Raw genomic sequence first — 17,887 nt, 5'->3', positions numbered from 1 at the left:
ACTGAACTCTCAGCCTATCAAAAAAAATCGGCATTGCTTTGCTCTGACATGATCGCCCAGCATCTCCCAGCCTACTGTAGCTCCTGATATTGAGCAGTCTTCTGATCGTACTGGACACGTATTGAGCATCTCACGCATGGCTGAGGGGCTCTCAAAAGCCCTGACCTTCTATGAGAAGGGTTAGCATCGTCCAGAAGGTGAAGCAGGCCTACACACAGTGTTGTTCTGCAGATTGTACCCCATCTGATGCTGATGACATCCTGCAGATTGTCCAGACCTGCTTCTTGCCACATGTGCGGCAGTTTTTTACCACTGAGCTGCAGCTCATGCTCGGGCGCTCCCAAGCAATCACTATCTCCGATTTGGAGAACTGTGCAGAGGCCTGGGATGAGAACTCACGTGCTATGGCTGAGCAAAACAGAGCGCAGTCCTCACACCCCATGCAGACACGTGCTCGCGCTTCTCAGAGCGCAAATGCATTTGATGCATCTGACGAGCATGATGATGCCATGTCTTCTGTGAGTGTGTCTCAGAGCAGGGGCCGTGGTGGTGGCGCTACAAGGCCAAGGCCGCGGCGGCAGTGGCAGAGGCGGTGGCTTCCGTGAGAGCCACCCGCAAGGCGGCCAGGGCCAAGGCCCAAGCCCCTCTGCCAATAACAGCAGCGCGCCTGATATGGCCGGGCCGGCTCCTGCTGACATGGCAGGCGCTGAGTCATCCGGCGGTAATGACGTGGCAGAGCGAGTCATTCTGGCGGGCAGGACGGCAGTGAGGGCACTGCTGGCCCAGGCGGGCAGTTTGAAGCAACTGGGCAGGCTGCCCTATGCCCTGGAGGCAGGCAGTTGACTTTGAGGGGAGCGTGCGGAGAGTGCATGTGGCACCATTGGAAGCAGAGATCGCTGCTGCACGGACACAGCCATGAAAATTGTCCAGTCGGGCTGATTACTTCATTTCCTGCACCCATTGGTGCCTGAGGAGGCAGCAAATCATTCGTTGAACACTCTACAGTACTGCAGCCCTGCTTGTAAACATGCGTGTGTCATCAGCTGGAGAACACTTCACCTACTTGCATGTACAAGACCACCATGCACCGGTAATGCTGCTCATGCAGTCATCACCCAAGATGGCATTTCTCGTGCTCAAGGAATTTCATGTTCTTAAAGCAAGCAAGCAATACGGTATGTCATGTGCTGTGCTTCATCATACCATGCAAATGTACTGAAGGAGAGCCTTCAGAAAGAGTAAAGGACTTGAAGGGTACCCACAAACTGATCGCATCAGAACTTATTCCATGTCCCCTACGTCATTGTACAATTTATTTATTCCACAGCATGTCTGAAAGGTCGCTCTAGAGCTCTGCACAGGTGCATCGACGATACAGTATCGGCGACCTCTGCATATTATTCCTCCACCACTCAGCAGACCGCTCACTCTAGAAATTGCAACGATCCTTATATCCTATTCTTTCACCCTCCATCACTCAGCGGCACGTTCAGTCTGGACACTGGGAAGAGGCATTCAAGTTTCAAAATTCAACATAGATCCTCTCACGCTCCATCACTCAGCAGGGCGCTTGTTGTGGAAGCTGGGCAGGTCTTGGGTGCCAATGTAGGACCGCTTGCTCTCAGTCCAGATGTGGGCCTCCGGCTGCAGGACATCTGGCATGTCCAGGCTGGCGATGGTCACGTCCAAAACAGGACTGCCCACTGTTTGAAACACCAGCTGCGTCCCACACCGGCCGCAGAACTTCCTCACCCCCTCTGCTGTCGACTGGTAGATTTTTGGCTCCCCCTGAATGACCCTGAAGTCCTGATCAGGCACGGTCACTGAATTATTCAATTCTTGGGAATAGAAAGAGTGAGCTTTCATGCGACATGTTCTGCATGCAGTGTCCGTATCTGGCTTGCCAAAGTGCAGCGTGCAGATCGACCCAGGCATGGGGTGTAAGCTAGACCACTTAATGCCTGGCAGGTGCATCCAACTGCAGACAGGATGGAGGGTGGCGCTATTCTTATTTTGACTGAGCCTCGGCAGGAACACTTGCATATTGAGCTTTTGGCTCTTCATCTGTGATACCTCATTGAATGTGGCCCAAGCTACCAGGGGTGCTCCTGTAGAGCGCTGGAAGATGCGGCAATGGCACAAACAAGGCGACTCCTCAGTGGACGGGTTGCCATCGATTGAATAGCGCACATCGCCGCAGAGGCAGCCCCCATCGAGGTGCATTGCCCTGTGGCCAATGTCAGCACTGCTTTGTTGGTCATTGGCCCAAAGAATTCGAGAGGGTTTGAAGGTTATCAAAGGCTCTAAAACACAGTCTCGAAGATTAAATAGCCAGATTAATTAAACAAGGAAATTAGGCACCAACCCTAGTTTTGCACTGCCGTCTGTGTGCTTCTGGCTGACGACCGAGCGTTGTAATGCAGACTAGCACACTACCTCAAGCGATCCGTTTACAACCTTAGAATGAAAATTTACCCAATCAGATAGCAAGGTCAAGAAATGGCACAGGCGCCTGATCTGGGTCAACGTGGGGACTCCTTCGCTAGCTATGAGCGGCTGAGGCATCTCCACGGTGGCTCCATCTTGAACTTGGTTCGCAACAGATGCAAGCTGAAGGTCCGTGAAGACCATTACACTGTTCTAAAGCATCCTCTTGCACTCAGAATTTGCAGAACTAGTTAGCTGAAACGTTCTACGACAACACTTCAGACAGCTTGCAATATGGAGTTCGGTCGCGTGCTCACAGCTAACCGCTCGGTGTTCCCCGGCACAGCCAGCACACTACAATCCACACGCCGATCGAAATGCTCCGCAAAGGCGCAGCGGCATCTCATTCCCCTCCGTGCACAGGTAAAGATCCTGTCTTGACGTTCCTGTTGTGACTACAAGTCCCTGCTGCCATCAAATAGCGGTGAACACTGCGAAGGTGTTTGTACGTCATTTGTTCGTCCTTGATGGTGCAAGGAACGTATTCCTTTCATTGAATGCACTGTGAAGCCATGCAATGCCTTATGGGGTGCTCTGGGTTGACCCTTGGCTGCTTGATGCGAACAGGCAACAGAGGAGGCGAAATTGGAGTTGACCGACAAGGAAAAGGTCGACAAGCTCCTAGCAGAGCGCCAGCAACAGACAGCGAAGATTGTCGAGCAGCAGGACACAGCCTCACAGGCAGAGCTTGTGACTGAGAACCTGCAGGCCAGCAGTGCCGCAGCGAAGTTCGAGGTGTTCGGACAGACGCAGGAGGCCATCAACGGTGAGCCCACCGTTTTCTCCTAATTTTCTCCTCATTTGCACCGTTTTATTCTCATTTGCTCATTGAATTGGCATGGAGGCTTGGGGAGGGGTGTATTGCCAGATCGTGCAGAGGATGGCCCGATCTGAGGGAGCTCATTTTTGTGTTGCAGGAAGAGCCGCCATGCTGGGCTTTGTGGCAGCAGTTGTGGCTGAGTTGCAGACTGGTCAGAGCGTGTGGAGCCAGCTGGCTGGCAAGTATGTAGAGGGAGACCTCAAAGACCTCTAGGCTTCGGTGCCATTGTGGCTCTGCTCACCTACGCCAGCATAGCACCCCAGTTCCAAGCAGGCAAGCTGCAAGTCCCCCCCTGATTGTAGTCGCTGTCTCAGACGACTTGCAACTGCTCCTTATTGCAGTTGATGCATCCTAGGCTAGCATAGGCTATATTGACACCCATTGCCCCCTGTGCCTGGTGAAATGCACTAGTTGATATGTACAGTTCCCTGGATCCGAGGAATCCTGGATCCTATGGGAGCATGCAGTGCTGTTGTGGCAGCACAGAATGACGGTTGCTGTGCGGAAATTGATCACAGCGTAGGTTGCAAGCACCTGCGCGTGCAGGTGCACCTGCTTATCATGGGGGTCCTTGACTGATCGGTGGTTTCATGCCACTGCAGGGGAGAAGCCCGACTCGAGGTCATTTGGGCCCTTCACTCCCTTCCTGGAAGCCTGGACTGGACGCGTTGCCATGCTGGGCTTCTCTGGTCTGCTGCTGGTGGAGCTCATCAAGGGAACGACCCTGTCTTCTGAATGCTGCAAGCAATTTTTGAGAGTCAGCCTGATGCATAGAAATGCACCTTGTATAGTTCGCTGCGCTTCTGAGTGCATGCTTTATTGTTGGTGTTCCCATACTGTGATACAGAGGTTTGGATGTCGTTTTAAGTAAAATTATACTTTGCTGAGAGCATGGGCATGCATGAAGGGAGAATTGCTTGCAATATAAAGAAGGAGAATTTCGCACCGGTGTCACAATACTGATATTGTTTTTTGAGCAGAGAACAGCTGTGTACAGTATATACTTCTAAAGTGCAATTCCATAAGTTGGTGCTTTGAAAATTGCACATCTGTATGGATTCCAAATTGTAAGCCATTGCCAAGATTCTTTGAAAATAGCAACTGCAACTCTTCTGGCTTGCTGTTGCCTGAACTCTTTTATTTATCACAATGCATTCGCTCTTCTGCGCGACGCTCGAGTGTTTCCTGTGTCTCTTAGGCTGCGTGTATGCCTTCTCTTGCTCCTTTCGTCAATTGCACTTCCACTCGCACCCTTCACACTCCTCTTGTCTGCATGCAATGCACCACACTCTTGATTCAAGTAGAAGTTCGCTTCCAATGTATTGTATGAGCCAGCTGCCAAGATATCTCAATATATCCAGATCCACCAAGATTAGGAATCTCATGGACAAGCCTTTTTAGGCTGCATAGGCTGTGCGTGATGCAGCACTCAAGATAGCTAATAGATGTCAGCTGGATGTGTACATAGAGCAGAAGCGCACCATTTGGCATTCTTGGTCTTGCAGGCTTTGGATCTTTGAGGCTCCCAGTGTTCAGCCATCTGAGGTAGCGCAGCAGAACTGCATCTTCCACCCCTTTACTCGCTTTCACCCCCCGGCAGAAGATGCGCCAGCTGTCTGATGTGAACTTACCACAGCCATAGAACTCCACTGGATCCTCCCATTCCTGCATGCACAGATCTTGACTTGAAATATTCCCATTTTGGTAATGCAGATGCCACAGCGGGCTATTCAATATTTCACGTGATCGAAGGCACGTTGACTTGTAAAGCCACCCCTGTTCTACAGGGAACTCCATCAAGCTGACAGCAACGATTATTCAATGCACTTTTTGGGCAGCTGGCTAAAGAAAGGCATCCTGGGAACGAGACGAACGGTATATTAATCGAACCTTCTCGAAGAAGGTCTGAGACATCTGTTTGACGGCCTTGATCCGTGTCTCCTGAAGACCCAATGGGTCTATGAAGCTTTCAAGCTCCTCATCTGGTGCCTCCAAGACCATCGATGGCGTCCCATAAGTCCCCAAGAAGGCCTTTATTGTCATCTTGATCACCTGGGTCCCACTCGTTCGACTGCTCACACACAAAAAGCTGGCCATCAGTTGAGCAGAAACAGATCCAGGAGCCTGATAGAGCCTTGCATCTTTGAGATCATTAACAGATCAGCTGCACACTTGAAAGGGATATAGGTGCGTGTTGATACTACACGGCATTGATAATCGAAGCACCTGCACAGCAGGCAGCAGACCAGATGCTGCCAAGGATCATGATATTGCTCTTGGATGAGGTTAAGAGGGGAGATCCTGCACACGACACGCCATGCAGTCAGTCAGCCACATCGCTTCTAGCCAGTTTAGGGCAGATCCGATATCTGACTCTGGTACATGAGGGTGCCATCAGTATCACAGCACATGCACACTTTGCGTCGTATGCTGTGCGTAGGCATGCAAAGATTCTGAGCAATCAAATATCAACAGGGCCCAAAGTTTCATGACATGTTTCAGGCAGGTGACTGCGCCAGTGGCGGCCAGCAGAAAGGGCGTACGGGTGGCTTCTGATGCAGAGCCTGTGCTTGCAGTAATCAAACCACCCTCCCTGACTGTTCTCCAAAGGTTTCTGACCAAGATCAACAGCCTTCTGGCCCCACTTTGCAGCTGCCAGCTGCTTCCACAACATATCTTCCTGCATATCGTTCACGATTTTGAGGAAGGCACAGGACCTGTTTATAGCTGTCCTGCCACATAACCCAGTCCTGCAGGCTCTCTCTTTCAGTGTCACGAATTCCCGTCGAAGCAAACTTGATCCCACATTACTGCAGCCTGAGTCTGAACCTCTGCCTCAAACGGTAAAATGTCCGCTCCGGGATATCCACGCAGGAACAAGGGCAGACCTTGATCAACAACTTCATGGCCGTGCAAGTTGCAGCCATTCCAACAAGGCTGACAACATCTAGCTTCGCAAAAATCAGAAGACACGTCTCCCGCGGTAAGCTCAAAAGGTCTGGAGCTGGCGCCATCGAATCAATCAGATCAGATCTTGCCCTCTCAGAAGGAAATTACAGCTCTGAATTTTGATCTGAGTATTACTACCCACCAAGGACGTTGAAATTGAAACTTTGACAGTGTGCACCTGATTGTCTTGCCCTAAATTTCCCTTTGATGCTCTCTAGCTAGACCCTTCAGGTTGTCGAGATAAATAAAGGTCTCCTGCCTTGAAATCTCCAAGACGTGGTGGCATTACATGATCAATCAGTGCTTCACCTGATGTCTCCGCAAATTTGCCAACGATCCTCTTTTCTTCAGGGGACACACAACCTACTCTGCTCCAGATTACCTCGTGTAGCAGCGCTCTCTGCGGAAAAGTTGCCAGGTCTCAGATCAGTACGTGCCCTAACCGTGATGTCAGCGTCGTCTTTCAAGTATGTGGTTCTTGGGGGTGGTAACTCTAGCGGGTAACATGACCTAATTGATCCTGCTCACATCTGTATTGCCCTACGCCAATATTTGTGGATAGCAGGGTGTGGACCAATCGAGCGCTGCGTGGAAGCTGTAGTTTCCTCAAAGAAAGCTTAGAGACTGCGTTGTCCACACTTGGAATTTGTTTACGTGTGAATATTGTTTCTATATATCGTGCTTTGGCAGGTATGCTGCTCGCGAGTTTGTCCAGCGCGGAATAGGCAACGGAGAGCTTGCAATCATCACTGAGGAGCCGGTGTGCTGCGCATGCTTAATGAGAACGTCAAGTTCCCATTTAGACATCACGCATCTGATCATACCAATTCATGCATAAGTTGATCTCTGTGATGAGAAGGAGACAACCAATCCTGAAAGTGAATGTTGCCTGCAGTACGTGGCATACGAGAGGCCGGCGCTGAGCAAGGCATACCTCTTCCCGGAAGGTGAGCATGATTCCTGTGATGAGAGGCACTGTCCTGAAAATTCCTAAAAGATCATTCCACTGCATCCAAGGGCGAGTTTTTGAACTCCTCCTTCTGCAGGTGCTGCACGCTTGCCTGGATTTTATGCAACAGTCGGGGGCGGTGGTGAGAAGCAGACCCCGGAGTGGTATGCGGAGAAGGGTAAGCACTGTGTGCATCTTTGCCAAGCTTTTAGGACCACCATGCATGCATGCATGCATCTTGTGTAGTACCATCATCGCTCGCTTGGTCAACTGCCATTCTACTCTTACAGTATGCAGGAAGCACCGTTGCTGATGTACTTGGGCATGGGTGCAGGCATTGACTACAAGACAAACACATCGATTACTGCAGTTGATGTGTCAGCCAAGACCCTGACAGCAGCCTCCGGCGACACCATCTCATATGAGAAACTCATTGTTGCCACTGGCGCTCGTGTGAGTCACCTCTGCTTCCAAAACAAAACCAAACCCATGTCAGCATAGTTAATCCAACTTCCCGGTAAGTATAAATTGGCCATAAAGGAGGAGAAAGGAGGCAGCAAGACTGCCACAAAATGAAATTGAGGCCATGTGTGTGGTGTGCAGCCAATCTATCTGACAGACTTTGGGACAGAGGGTGCGGATTTGAAGAACATCTTCTACTTGAGGAATGTGGTTGATGCTGACAAGATCGTGGCCGCCATCGCTGACGCCAAGACCAAGAGCAACAAGGTGAGGATGTCCATCAGTCCTTCCAAGTATATCTAGCATCTCAAATGTTATGCACATCAATCCTGCAATGCCCCTCTTGATATTGCAGGCAGAATGCCGTCCTCCACTTCCTGTCCTGCGCACATGTGGCAGCTCTTGTTGTGGAAGTGCTCCAGGAAAGGAGGGAGTGCTGTTAACCAGGCTGATGTGCATAAGATCTGCATTCTGCAGTGTCAACTCCCTACAGGGGTCTGCTCCCTACAGGGGCCTGGTCCTCACAGGGCGATAGATAGGAATCAGCTGCATCAAAAAAACACCTGGACACCAGTGAAAAGTGCAAGTGTGTTGGGGGCAGGCAACTATAGTTGGTGGCGGCTACATCGGGATGGAGACAGCGGCGTGCTTGTCCAAGAACGGGCTGGAGGTGACTCTGGTGTTCCCAGAGAAGCACCTGATGGAGCGCCTGTTCACTGCTGAGATGGCAGCATTCTACGAGAAGGTTTACACTGACAAGGGCATCAAGCTCTTGCCGGGCTCCCTCGCCGCCTCCTTCGAGGGCAAGGACGGCCATGTGAGCACCCTCAATCTCCCTTTGACTTTCTTTGTCTTGGATTACATATATGATGCTCTGTGGTTAGCTGCCGCTTTAGCCGGGTAGTGCAGTATGATTGCATATGCAAGAGCTGCAGCTCTCAGGAGAACTTATCGTTGAAAAATGATGCAAGGAGAGGCGGCTGTATACGGCATGCATACCTGTCTATGAAATGCACTGACCTTCGTTTGCATGAGTCCGGTTGGAAGAAAACCAGAATTCGTCCGTGCCGGAATTCGCCATATGAGCCATATGACGATGGTGTACCACTATGGAATCCACTGGTTAGTATGCCGGGATATCCGAGCCTAGTGCAAATCACACAAGTGGAGGCAGCTGTGTATGCTGATGTGGCCATTTACCGTGCAGGTGACGACAACGGTGCTGAAAAACGGGGACAAGATTGAAAGCGACATAGTGCTGGTGGGGGTGGGCGCGCGGCCCAATGTGGAGATGTTCAAGGGGCAGCTGGACCTCCTAGAGGACCGCCCTGGCGGCATCAAGGTGAGGGTTGCTCATGAGTGCTGCAGAACATACCAATGCAACCCAGAGGGGTGGTTTGAAGATTGACAGAGCACTGGAGGGCGTGCATTGCAATGCGTGCACTGTGTGAAAGGGCGCATTGCCTTTCACTGCAATCCTAGCGAGCAGCTAGGAATCTCTCAGTAAAGTCGTCAAAGAAATCCTTGAGCTTCTTGTCTAGATCAGAGAGTCAAGGTGCAGCAAGAGGGTTTTTACCTTAACTGCCCTGTGGGCTTCCTGTCTTGATTGCACATGTGTTCCCATGACTTGCATCTTGTAATCTTGAGATTGACTGCCGAGAAACTGAAAGATGCTTGTGAAGCATTTGACCATGTGTTTTCAAGCCATGAGGAGAGCACCAGCATCATCAAGTGATGCTGCCTTGCAAGAGGGCACCAGCTGATATTCTCAGGGGTGTCTGTTTTTGCCTTGCTAAAACTGAGCTACTTTTCTGGTCAAGCGTCTGGTGTCTAAGTATTTTTTATGTTAAAGGAGTGTTGTATAGCGGTTGAAAGGACAACGCCCCTGCGCAGGTGGACGGCAACCTGCGCACCAGCAACCCGGATGTGTATGCTGTGGGTGACATCGCTGCATTCCCCCTGAAGAAGTATGGCATCACCACCCGCCAGGTGCGCCCTCTACTTCAAGAGTTCTTTTCCCATTCCCTTCATCTGGCTGAGCCTTCCCGGCTCATTTCTGGATCCATCCTGGATTTTTTGAGCCATCTTGTATTTTTGGATGGACGACCTAGGTGACAACAGTTCTCTAGTAACCCCAAGGGATTGCTTGAGTTGTGCCCATGTTTTTGACGCCCTGCATATTGCAATAGATTTCAAATGAAATGCAATTGAGACAGCATAAGTCGAGCACTCCCTTGGAACTCAGATTCTGTGATACCACATTCAAGGCGTACATCCTTTAAACACAGAGAAGGTTGTTTGGATTGCCGCAGGAGCACGTTGCAAACTGCAGAGCGAGCGCAACGCACGCAGTGGCGTCCATCATGGACCCTTCCACTGGGGACTATGATTACCTGCCCTACTTCTACTCCAGAATCTTTGATTTGTCCTGGCAGGTAAACCACTCAGGCTTGCCGCGTCTTCCTTCCGCGCAGCTCAGTCCATCATGCTCTGCTCTGTTGGCCCGTAAAGTTGAGCCCGTGTATTGCTCTTGCGGCAATTGCAAGTAGTGGTGTGTACAATCTAGCAAAACGTGTCCTTAAAATGCAGCCAGACCTTCTACAGCAATGACGTGCAGCGAAGATGGTCTTTACAAAGTGCCAAAGCAGCATCGTGCATGTGTCTGAGTGAATGCATGTGGCGCAGTTGTACGGAATCAATGAAATGACGACCCCCACACTATTCGGCGACACCAGCAGCGGGAAGTTCGGCACCTACTTTGTCAGGGACGGCAAGGTGCGCCCCTATATGCAGCGGCAAACAAAAGTCTCAGCTCAGCAAGACCATAGAAGTTTCGCAGGATGCAGTCCATGAGTGCACAGCTACCAGTGGTTTTAGCTCAATCAATGCCAGTGCGCGTTCCCCTTTGCTGGCCCTGTTGATGCATGCTGCAGCAGTGCCAGTTACATCGTTTATGTGAAGTGGGGAGCATATACCCTTTGTGCTAGGAGCAAGGGAAGTCGCAAGATAAGAGATAGAAAATTTGTGTTACACTAGGTCCCATTCTGGCAAATTCTCCATTCTAATGCTTCCAGGATTGATATTATGCCATGCACTGCGCAGGTGGTGGGGGCATTCCTGAAGGGTGGATCCCCCGAGGAGCAGGAGCTGATGAAGAAGGTGGCCATTGAGCAGCCGGCAGCACCCGAGGACCTGGCAGCTCAGGGCATTGCCTTTGCTTCAAAGCTCTGAGCGCCTCAAAACTTCAAAGCGCCGCCCATGGAACTATTAAGTGCTCAGCCTTGAACTGAGGAGAGCAGAATGCATGACGAAGCGTGGGCTGTGTCACTGTGTCGAGCAATGTGATTGCCTGTGAAGTTCTGGTCACTGTGGTTTGAACAGAATTCTAGCTGGTCTGGACAGTTCCATGACCTGCCTGCATTACCGGCACTAAAGTTCAGGAGGAGCAAGCCTGCTGTCTGTTCGTCCAAGGAGAGCGGCTCCTCTCTGGGCTGTGAACAATTCTTTAGTACTTTCAATCATGGCAGACAGTCTGCACAGATGCGTCGCCATCTCAGTGTTCCTGTGGGGTAGCTTGTATGCATGCGCTGTGGTTTGCAGCTCGCTGTGTATGTGTACATCTTGTATCTAAACGTAGAAGTGGTTAGTGCAGTTGTACGCTATTATTGCAACACGTAGCAGTGGTCAAATCTTCAATGCGTGAGTCAGCAACTTTCAGGATCGACGTGTATCAGCTTCTCCGATATCCTGGAGAACTTCGATCGTGAAGGAAGGAAGGAAGATTACATCGCTCCAGCCGCCTAGGGCTGATTGGATGAACTGGCAGCATCCAAATAATCAAAACAATCCATCACGAAATGTGCAACACCAACAATGTCCAACTGCCACATGAATTGCTGCATGGTCACAATGTCTGCACCAAACAGCCCAGGATATCTGCCCCGAACAGATTGCAAGGCAGGGCACTCGAACACAAGGTGGCGCTCATCCCCAAGAACCTGCTGGGCACAACGCATGCACAAACGCTGGGGCCGGGGAACCCTGGCCCAGCGGCCCGAGACATTGGGCAGACTATGACAACCAATCCTGAACTTCAACAGTATACGCAAGCAACGGGCACTCAAAGGCTGCTGTAAGAGCTGGCGAGGGTGGCGCACACAATCTGGCCTAGCAAACCATCTGTGATATGTACACAAGGTGGCATTGCTGGACGGGCAGGTCCTAGGGCAAATGTCAATGTCATCCCAAACCTGCAGTGCTTGCGCATCTAGCAGCTGCATCACAGCATCAACTTCCACAGGAACAAGGGTGTCAAACCGAATAACAAACTCATACCCAATCCGGCGCAAGCCCCGCATGAAGGCCCAAGCCCAATTCTTCACATTACGGGTGATGGCATCCCAACAATCATCAAGGGCCACTTGCCCGTGAAAATTAATTGCAGGCAAGGCAGCCAAATTGTTCCAGAACTTGATAATGCGCCGCCACCACACACAATCAAGGGTCTGCTGATTCAACTCCTTAAGCAAGATGGCACCATGCACAGAGGTGGGGACGCCAGCAATGTCTCGCAGAATTTTCAGGTGAGAGGAGGCCAAGGCAGCCCGGCCCCGCCGGCTGTCGCCACCAGGAAGGCTGCGCAGGCCCCACACCTCACAACCGTAGGAGGCAGTCGGCGGCACACATGCATCATATAGGCGCAACAATAGGCCAGCTGACATGCTGCAATGCAACTTCCCATATTGCTGCCTGAGCTGTGCCCACGCACCCCACATGTTCCTGTGAAGCTTGCCAAAGGTGAGGTTCATGCCTTGGACACCGTCAAAAAGGGCACCCAGGTACTCAAACTGCTGAACCCAATGTAAAGGCGCACCACCACAAAGCCACTGAAAAGGTCCTGGCAAACTTGAAGAGAACACCACAACCTTTGTTTTGTCAACACTGATCACCATTCCCGTTTGTTCACAAAACTCAGCAGCTGCATCAATCAAGCGTTGCAAATGAGCAGGTGTGGTGGCGAGCAAAGCAAAGTCATCAGCATAGCCTAGATCCGGTACACAACTGCCGTTACGCAACTGAGGGCCAACCCCAGGGCACCTCTGCAGCAAGTGCCTGTGCAGGCCATCTGCAAACAAGCCAAACAGCGTGGGGCTAAGGGGGCAACCCTGCTTCAATCCTGTCGCAGAAGGCAAACTAGGACCCTTCCTGCTCCCAATCTTCATGGCAACCGTAGAATGGGCATACAGAGACTGAATGGCAGAGAGCAGGCGGCCATCAATGCCCAGGCGACGCAAGCTTTCCCAGAGCAACACCCGATTCACTCTGTCATAAGCACCCTTCAGATCAAGAAAGCAACAATACAAGGGCTGCTTAGCATGGTTTTGCCGGTCGATAAGATGCTGCAAGGTGAATAGCTGGTGGGCCGTATACAGTTTTGGCCTAAAGCCAGCCTGTGTGGCTGCACGCAATCCAGCCCCCTCTGTGTACTTCAAAATACGAGCATTCAATAAGCCAGCGTACAAGCGCATGATGGGCTCAGTGACGGCAATGGGTCTATAATTGAGCATGTCAAGCTTGCTGCCTTTCTTGTGCACAGGGGTGATCAGGCTACCATTCACAGAGGGTGGCACTTGCCCTGCCACAAATGCCACAAATGCAGAGTTCAACACAGCCACCAAAGCAGGCGCCAGGACATTCTCCGGAGGAGGCATGCCTGGTGCCCGCTCATCTTGTGCATACCGAAACAGCTCAGCTGGTAAACCTTGCACTCCGGTGGCACGACCATGGTGTAAACTTTTGAGCCCAGCAAGCACTTCCCCAAGAGAGATGGGTGCATTGAGAGCATCAACATGGGCGACAGGAGCACTGGGCTGGACAGGGAAAGACAAGTGGGGCAGCTCAGCAATGACTGGCAACTGCAAGTTTGCAACCCGCTCGAGATAGCCAGCCCACAATTGCACTGGCTTGAGCTGCTCAGGTATATCAGACTGCTGAGACTTGAGCCGCTTCCAGAAGGCTCGGGGGTCACTGTGCAAATCATCAAGCAGGCGTCGCAGTTGCGCGAGCCGGTGAGCGCGCCGTTTGTGGCGGACGGTGTTGTGGTAGGCACGCTCCAGCGCGCGCACTTCGGCTGGATCGCCCCGTGATGTTCGAGGCTAAAAGTTGTCCGATAAAGCCCATCAAGCCACATTGTTGCTCTGAGCTTCCATACGCTGATACACCTGGACCTCTTCGAACTGCTGATACAAAGGTGAGCTATTGCACTTCTGCACTTTGCTTACCTGCGACTACGTTTTGGTGAGTAAAAGCGTACGTTCTTTAGAACACACCAATGATTATTCTGGCACTGTGAATGAAGCAACGTCGACCTGTGTGCCGTCACTGTGAGACTAACTTTCTGACGCCCCGCTGCAGCTGCAGGAGACGTGTTCTGGACCAAGATGGGTGGATTCATGTCAGCGATACACAAATGCTTTTGCTTTCGTGGCAGGTAAGCAAACTTTTCACACCCTTCCACCTCCGAAAAAGCTTGAACGCAGCTCCTCGAAGCTGGCCGAAGTTGCCGCCACCGAATGCCACCAGGGCATACCTGAGCTATTTAGGGAAAGATCGTTGGCAGTGAAAATCATATGGCTTTTCTAACTTCAAATGAGCTGACCAGAAGGCTAGAATTGCCGATTCCACAGCTTGCTGCCACCTGGTCTGACAAGTTAGTGCTTGCCCGAGTGCCCATCGCCTCCTTGCAGCAGAGGAGCTGCAGAATGTAAAGTAGGCATCATCATATTTCTACAGAGTCTGCAGCGCAAACGAAATGGAAACTGCTTTCCTGCTGCACTGCAGGCCCATTGAACAGCGGGATTCCCCCCTTCTCAGAGGGAGACTTCAACCCTGCAGTAGGGGGCCTTGGGCAGAGCAGCTACCTGAATGCTCTAGGAAGGGTGTCAATCCAGCGACCCAGTGCGGCCCAGCTAGAAAGGGCCTCCATCGTTTTCATCAAGGACTGAGGCTCAGTCACTGCGCAGAGGCAAAGAAGCATGCCACTGATGTCGAGAGCTCTGTTCTTTCTGAGGGTACAACAGTGGTGGCTTGAGAGTGTTGAGGAATGTGCTGCAGTGCAGCTTATTGCTGGACAGCAATCTGGCGGTAGTGCAAAAGCAAGGTGGTAGATGCTCTGTCATCATGCTGATCAGACAATACTCTTACTGCGATGCGATTGGCACCCTCTTAAGGTGTTTTCGTGCTGATAGCAGCGCTGCTCTGCGCTAGCGCTGCTCTGCGCTAGCGCTGCTGTGCGCTAGCGCTGCTGCTGTGCCAGACAGGCTAGGCAGCGCTGCAATGCATACCCTGTACCATTTGATGCCCATGTCGGTCCGGCTGCTGCGCAACATGCGAGGCCAGCATAATGCATGTTCTGTAAGCACCCTCGAAGGAACCTGAGGGAGAATTGAACTTTCGAGTTTAATTCGCATGCTTTCCGTTATGTTTAATCGTTCTGGCTGCTGCATGATCTGCTTGTTAAGCTTCTCTATTTCCTGGCTTTCCTTTGCAGTTCACATGTGAAGTAAAGACGAAAGGCAAGTGTTGATGGATGATAAATCGGGGGCTCTGAGCTCGTGTTAGTTGATAGGGTGTGCCCCAACCTATGCAAAGTGTTGCTTGGTGGGATTGGTTACGTGCTCATCGATTTGGAATTTGGGTAGGCCATAACACATTGGGGCCCACCTCCGTCTGCACCCCTTCAGTCGCCTAGTCTCTCGGTTGCGATGAGTCAGGGAACCAGAAGTCAGTCGAAGCGCCCAGCGCAGGGCAGCCCAGGGCAGTCAGATGAGGAGATGGAGCGATCTCCTTCTTGCAAAGGTCGAGTCTATGATCGACGGCCTGGAACGCAAGCTTGACAATAGGCTGGACGAGAAATTTGGGGCCCTCTTCCCTCAGCTGAAGGCAGAGCTCAACGCAGAGCTGAAAACCGAGCTGAAGGATGAGGTGGTGGCTGAGCTGAAGGCAGAGCTGCTGCCTCTCCTGCGCGCTGAGCTGGCCAAGGACACGCAGACCAGAGCCGCCTCCAACGATGAAGCAGTGGTGAACAAAGTGCACCATCTGGAGTCTGTGGTGGAGTCTCAGGCCCGCCAAGCCAGGAGTGCCAACCTGATCTGCCATGGTCTGGCAGAGGACAACACAGAGAATGTCTCAGCCCGCGTGGCAGCGCTGTTTGACAGCAACAGCGGCCCCCCTGTTGTTGTCAGCGAAGCTCGCCGCCTCGGTGCCCCCAGCGCCACGCGCACCAAGCCGCGCCCCGTGCTCATCAGCTTCAGCGGCGTTGCAGCCAAGCACGCTGCCCTCAAGCACAGCAAAGCCCTGCGCCAGCGCCAGATTTTTCTGGATCCCGACCTCACCCCGCAGCAGCAGCGCATCCGCGTCAGCATGCGCCCGCACTATGTCGCTCTGAAGACAGCCGGCAAGCAGCCCTTCTGGCGCGAGGAGCGCCTCTTCGTCCGGGAGGGCGACCGCGTGCGCGAGCACATGCCTGTGCCTGGGCCTCCCCCGGCTGCCGCGCCAGGCGCCGCTGCCGCCCCAGGTGCTGCCGCTGCCGGGCCCTCTCAGGCCGCGCCTTCCTCCCCCGGCCGCGCTGACTCCTACGCCGAAGCAGTGCGCCGCTAGGAAGTCTCCAGCCGCCTATCGCTGCGCATATTGTACTGGAATGTCAATGGCTTACATGCTAGCAAAATATCCTTGTGGGACACGGCAGCCTATCTTGACCAGTTCGATATTGTACTTCTGACTGAGGCCCGTTGCTTGACCTGGGATGACTCGCTCTTGCCTCACCATTCTGTGACTTTCACGGCTGCTAGTGAAGAGGGCAAGGCGGGTGAAGGCATTGTTGTTGCGGTTCGGAAGCACCGTGATTACCACGCACAAGACTGGGTGTCAGACACTGACAGTGCCTTATGGGCGAAAGTGCAGTTTGATGGGGACCCTACACCGCTGCTGATTGGCTCCAGCTATGTGCCTCCAGCGGGCTCCCGACAATTGCAGACCGTGGACCTGACAAGACGATTTACGGGCTTATGTGCAGAAGTTGTTGCCGCTCGTGCTCAGGGCAATGTGATCCTGGCAGGAGACTTCAATGCTCGTGTGTCAAATTTGCCTGACGCTGATGAGAGCATTCCTCGAGGCTGCACTGATGAAGGTGTCAATGCTCATGGGGTGCGCCTGTTAGATTTGTGCAAGGAAACTGACATGCTCATATGCACTGGCAGAGTGCTAGGAGACCTGGAAGCAGTGCCTACCTTTAAGGCCAGAAACCAAACTCAGGCAACTAGACCTGATCATGTTCTCGTTTCTGCTTATGCGCTCCTCTTGATTTCTCATCTTGTTGTGAACACTGGTAGAAACGACTCTGATCATCATCCTATTGAGATGACATTGCAAGTGAATGTGGGTGCCAGTGTTCCCCTACCATGTATTGGGGCGCCATTGTTACGAGTGAAATGGCAGCCCAGTGCTAGGAATGCGTATGCTGCTGCTTTGCGCAATGTTGCAAGTGCAAGCCTTGACGCCTGCAAAGGCCATGCTGTGGCTGGGGAACTTGATGCAGCCTTTCAGACCCTGGAGGCGGGGATCCGGGAGGCCGCAGCCGCGAGCAGCATGCCGGCTCGCACCGGGCGCCATCAGCGCGAGGCGCGTGCCGACGCGCCCTTCTTCGATTCGGAGTGCCGCCAGCTCAAACGGGACGTCCGCGCCCGCGCGCGGTGCGGGGGCGATCCAGCCGAAGTGCGCGCGCTGGAGCGCGCCTACCACAATACCGTCCGCCACAAACGGCGCGCTCACCGGCTCGCGCAACTGCGACGCCTGCTTGATGATTTGCACAGTGACCCCCGAGCCTTCTGGAAGCGGCTCAAGTCTCAGCAGTCTGATATACCTGAGCAGCTCAAGCCAGTGCAATTGTGGGCTGGCTATCTCGAGCGGGTTGCAAACTTGCAGTTGCCAGTCATTGCTGAGCTGCCCCACTTGTCTTTCCCTGTCCAGCCCAGTGCTCCTGTCGCCCATGTTGATGCTCTCAATGCACCCATCTCTCTTGGGGAAGTGCTTGCTGGGCTCAAAAGTTTACACCATGGTCGTGCCACCGGAGTGCAAGGTTTACCAGCTGAGCTGTTTCGGTATGCACAAGATGAGCGGGCACCAGGCATGCCTCCTCCGGAGAATGTCCTGGCGCCTGCTTT

The 17,887-nt window shown here is 52.5% G+C and overlaps 5 protein-coding genes across 5 annotated transcripts; 3 read left to right on the top strand and 2 right to left on the bottom strand.

Moving 5' to 3' along the window:
- Positions 1 to 136: 136 nt before the first annotated feature.
- On the top strand, positions 137 to 843 carry COCSUDRAFT_61357 (hypothetical protein; the record flags this gene model as incomplete). Its single annotated transcript, XM_005649604.1, has 2 exons — positions 137 to 179; positions 539 to 843. The coding sequence occupies 2 exons, from the start codon at positions 137 to 139 to the stop codon at positions 841 to 843; spliced, it is 348 nt and encodes a 115-aa protein (XP_005649661.1).
- Positions 844 to 1,554: 711 nt separating this feature from the next.
- Positions 1,555 to 2,223, bottom strand: COCSUDRAFT_61356 (hypothetical protein; the record flags this gene model as incomplete). Its single annotated transcript, XM_005649603.1, has 2 exons — positions 1,555 to 1,806; positions 2,191 to 2,223. 2 exons carry the CDS (start codon positions 2,221 to 2,223, stop codon positions 1,555 to 1,557), a joined length of 285 nt encoding a protein of 94 aa, XP_005649660.1.
- Positions 2,224 to 6,703: 4,480 nt separating this feature from the next.
- On the top strand, positions 6,704 to 11,311 carry COCSUDRAFT_22455 (monodehydroascorbate reductase I; the record flags this gene model as incomplete). The annotated part of the gene is made up of 12 exons (XM_005649602.1): positions 6,704 to 6,756; positions 6,947 to 7,016; positions 7,152 to 7,203; positions 7,303 to 7,383; positions 7,540 to 7,658; positions 7,809 to 7,934; positions 8,269 to 8,484; positions 8,875 to 9,009; positions 9,561 to 9,656; positions 9,980 to 10,102; positions 10,353 to 10,442; positions 10,770 to 11,311. 12 exons carry the CDS (start codon positions 6,704 to 6,706, stop codon positions 10,896 to 10,898), a joined length of 1,290 nt encoding a protein of 429 aa, XP_005649659.1. The 3' UTR covers positions 10,899 to 11,311.
- Positions 11,312 to 11,608: 297 nt separating this feature from the next.
- On the top strand, positions 11,609 to 13,813 carry COCSUDRAFT_65098 (hypothetical protein; the record flags this gene model as incomplete). Its single annotated transcript, XM_005649601.1, has 2 exons — positions 11,609 to 12,328; positions 13,715 to 13,813. Exons 1-2 carry the CDS (start codon positions 12,206 to 12,208, stop codon positions 13,811 to 13,813), a joined length of 222 nt encoding a protein of 73 aa, XP_005649658.1. The 5' UTR covers positions 11,609 to 12,205.
- A 2,809-nt stretch (positions 13,814 to 16,622) lies between these two features.
- Positions 16,623 to 17,374, bottom strand: COCSUDRAFT_32557 (hypothetical protein). The gene has a single exon (XM_005649600.1). It carries the CDS (start codon positions 17,334 to 17,336, stop codon positions 17,145 to 17,147), a length of 192 nt encoding a protein of 63 aa, XP_005649657.1. The 5' UTR covers positions 17,337 to 17,374; the 3' UTR covers positions 16,623 to 17,144.
- Between the last annotated feature and the right edge of the window lie 513 nt (positions 17,375 to 17,887).

Source organism: Coccomyxa subellipsoidea (assembly GCF_000258705.1).
Source record: "Coccomyxa subellipsoidea C-169, whole genome shotgun sequence".
NCBI lineage: Eukaryota > Viridiplantae > Chlorophyta > Trebouxiophyceae > Coccomyxaceae > Coccomyxa > Coccomyxa subellipsoidea.
The sequence above is the reverse complement of the archived record's forward strand: the minus strand, read 5'-3'. Positions and strand labels throughout refer to the sequence as shown.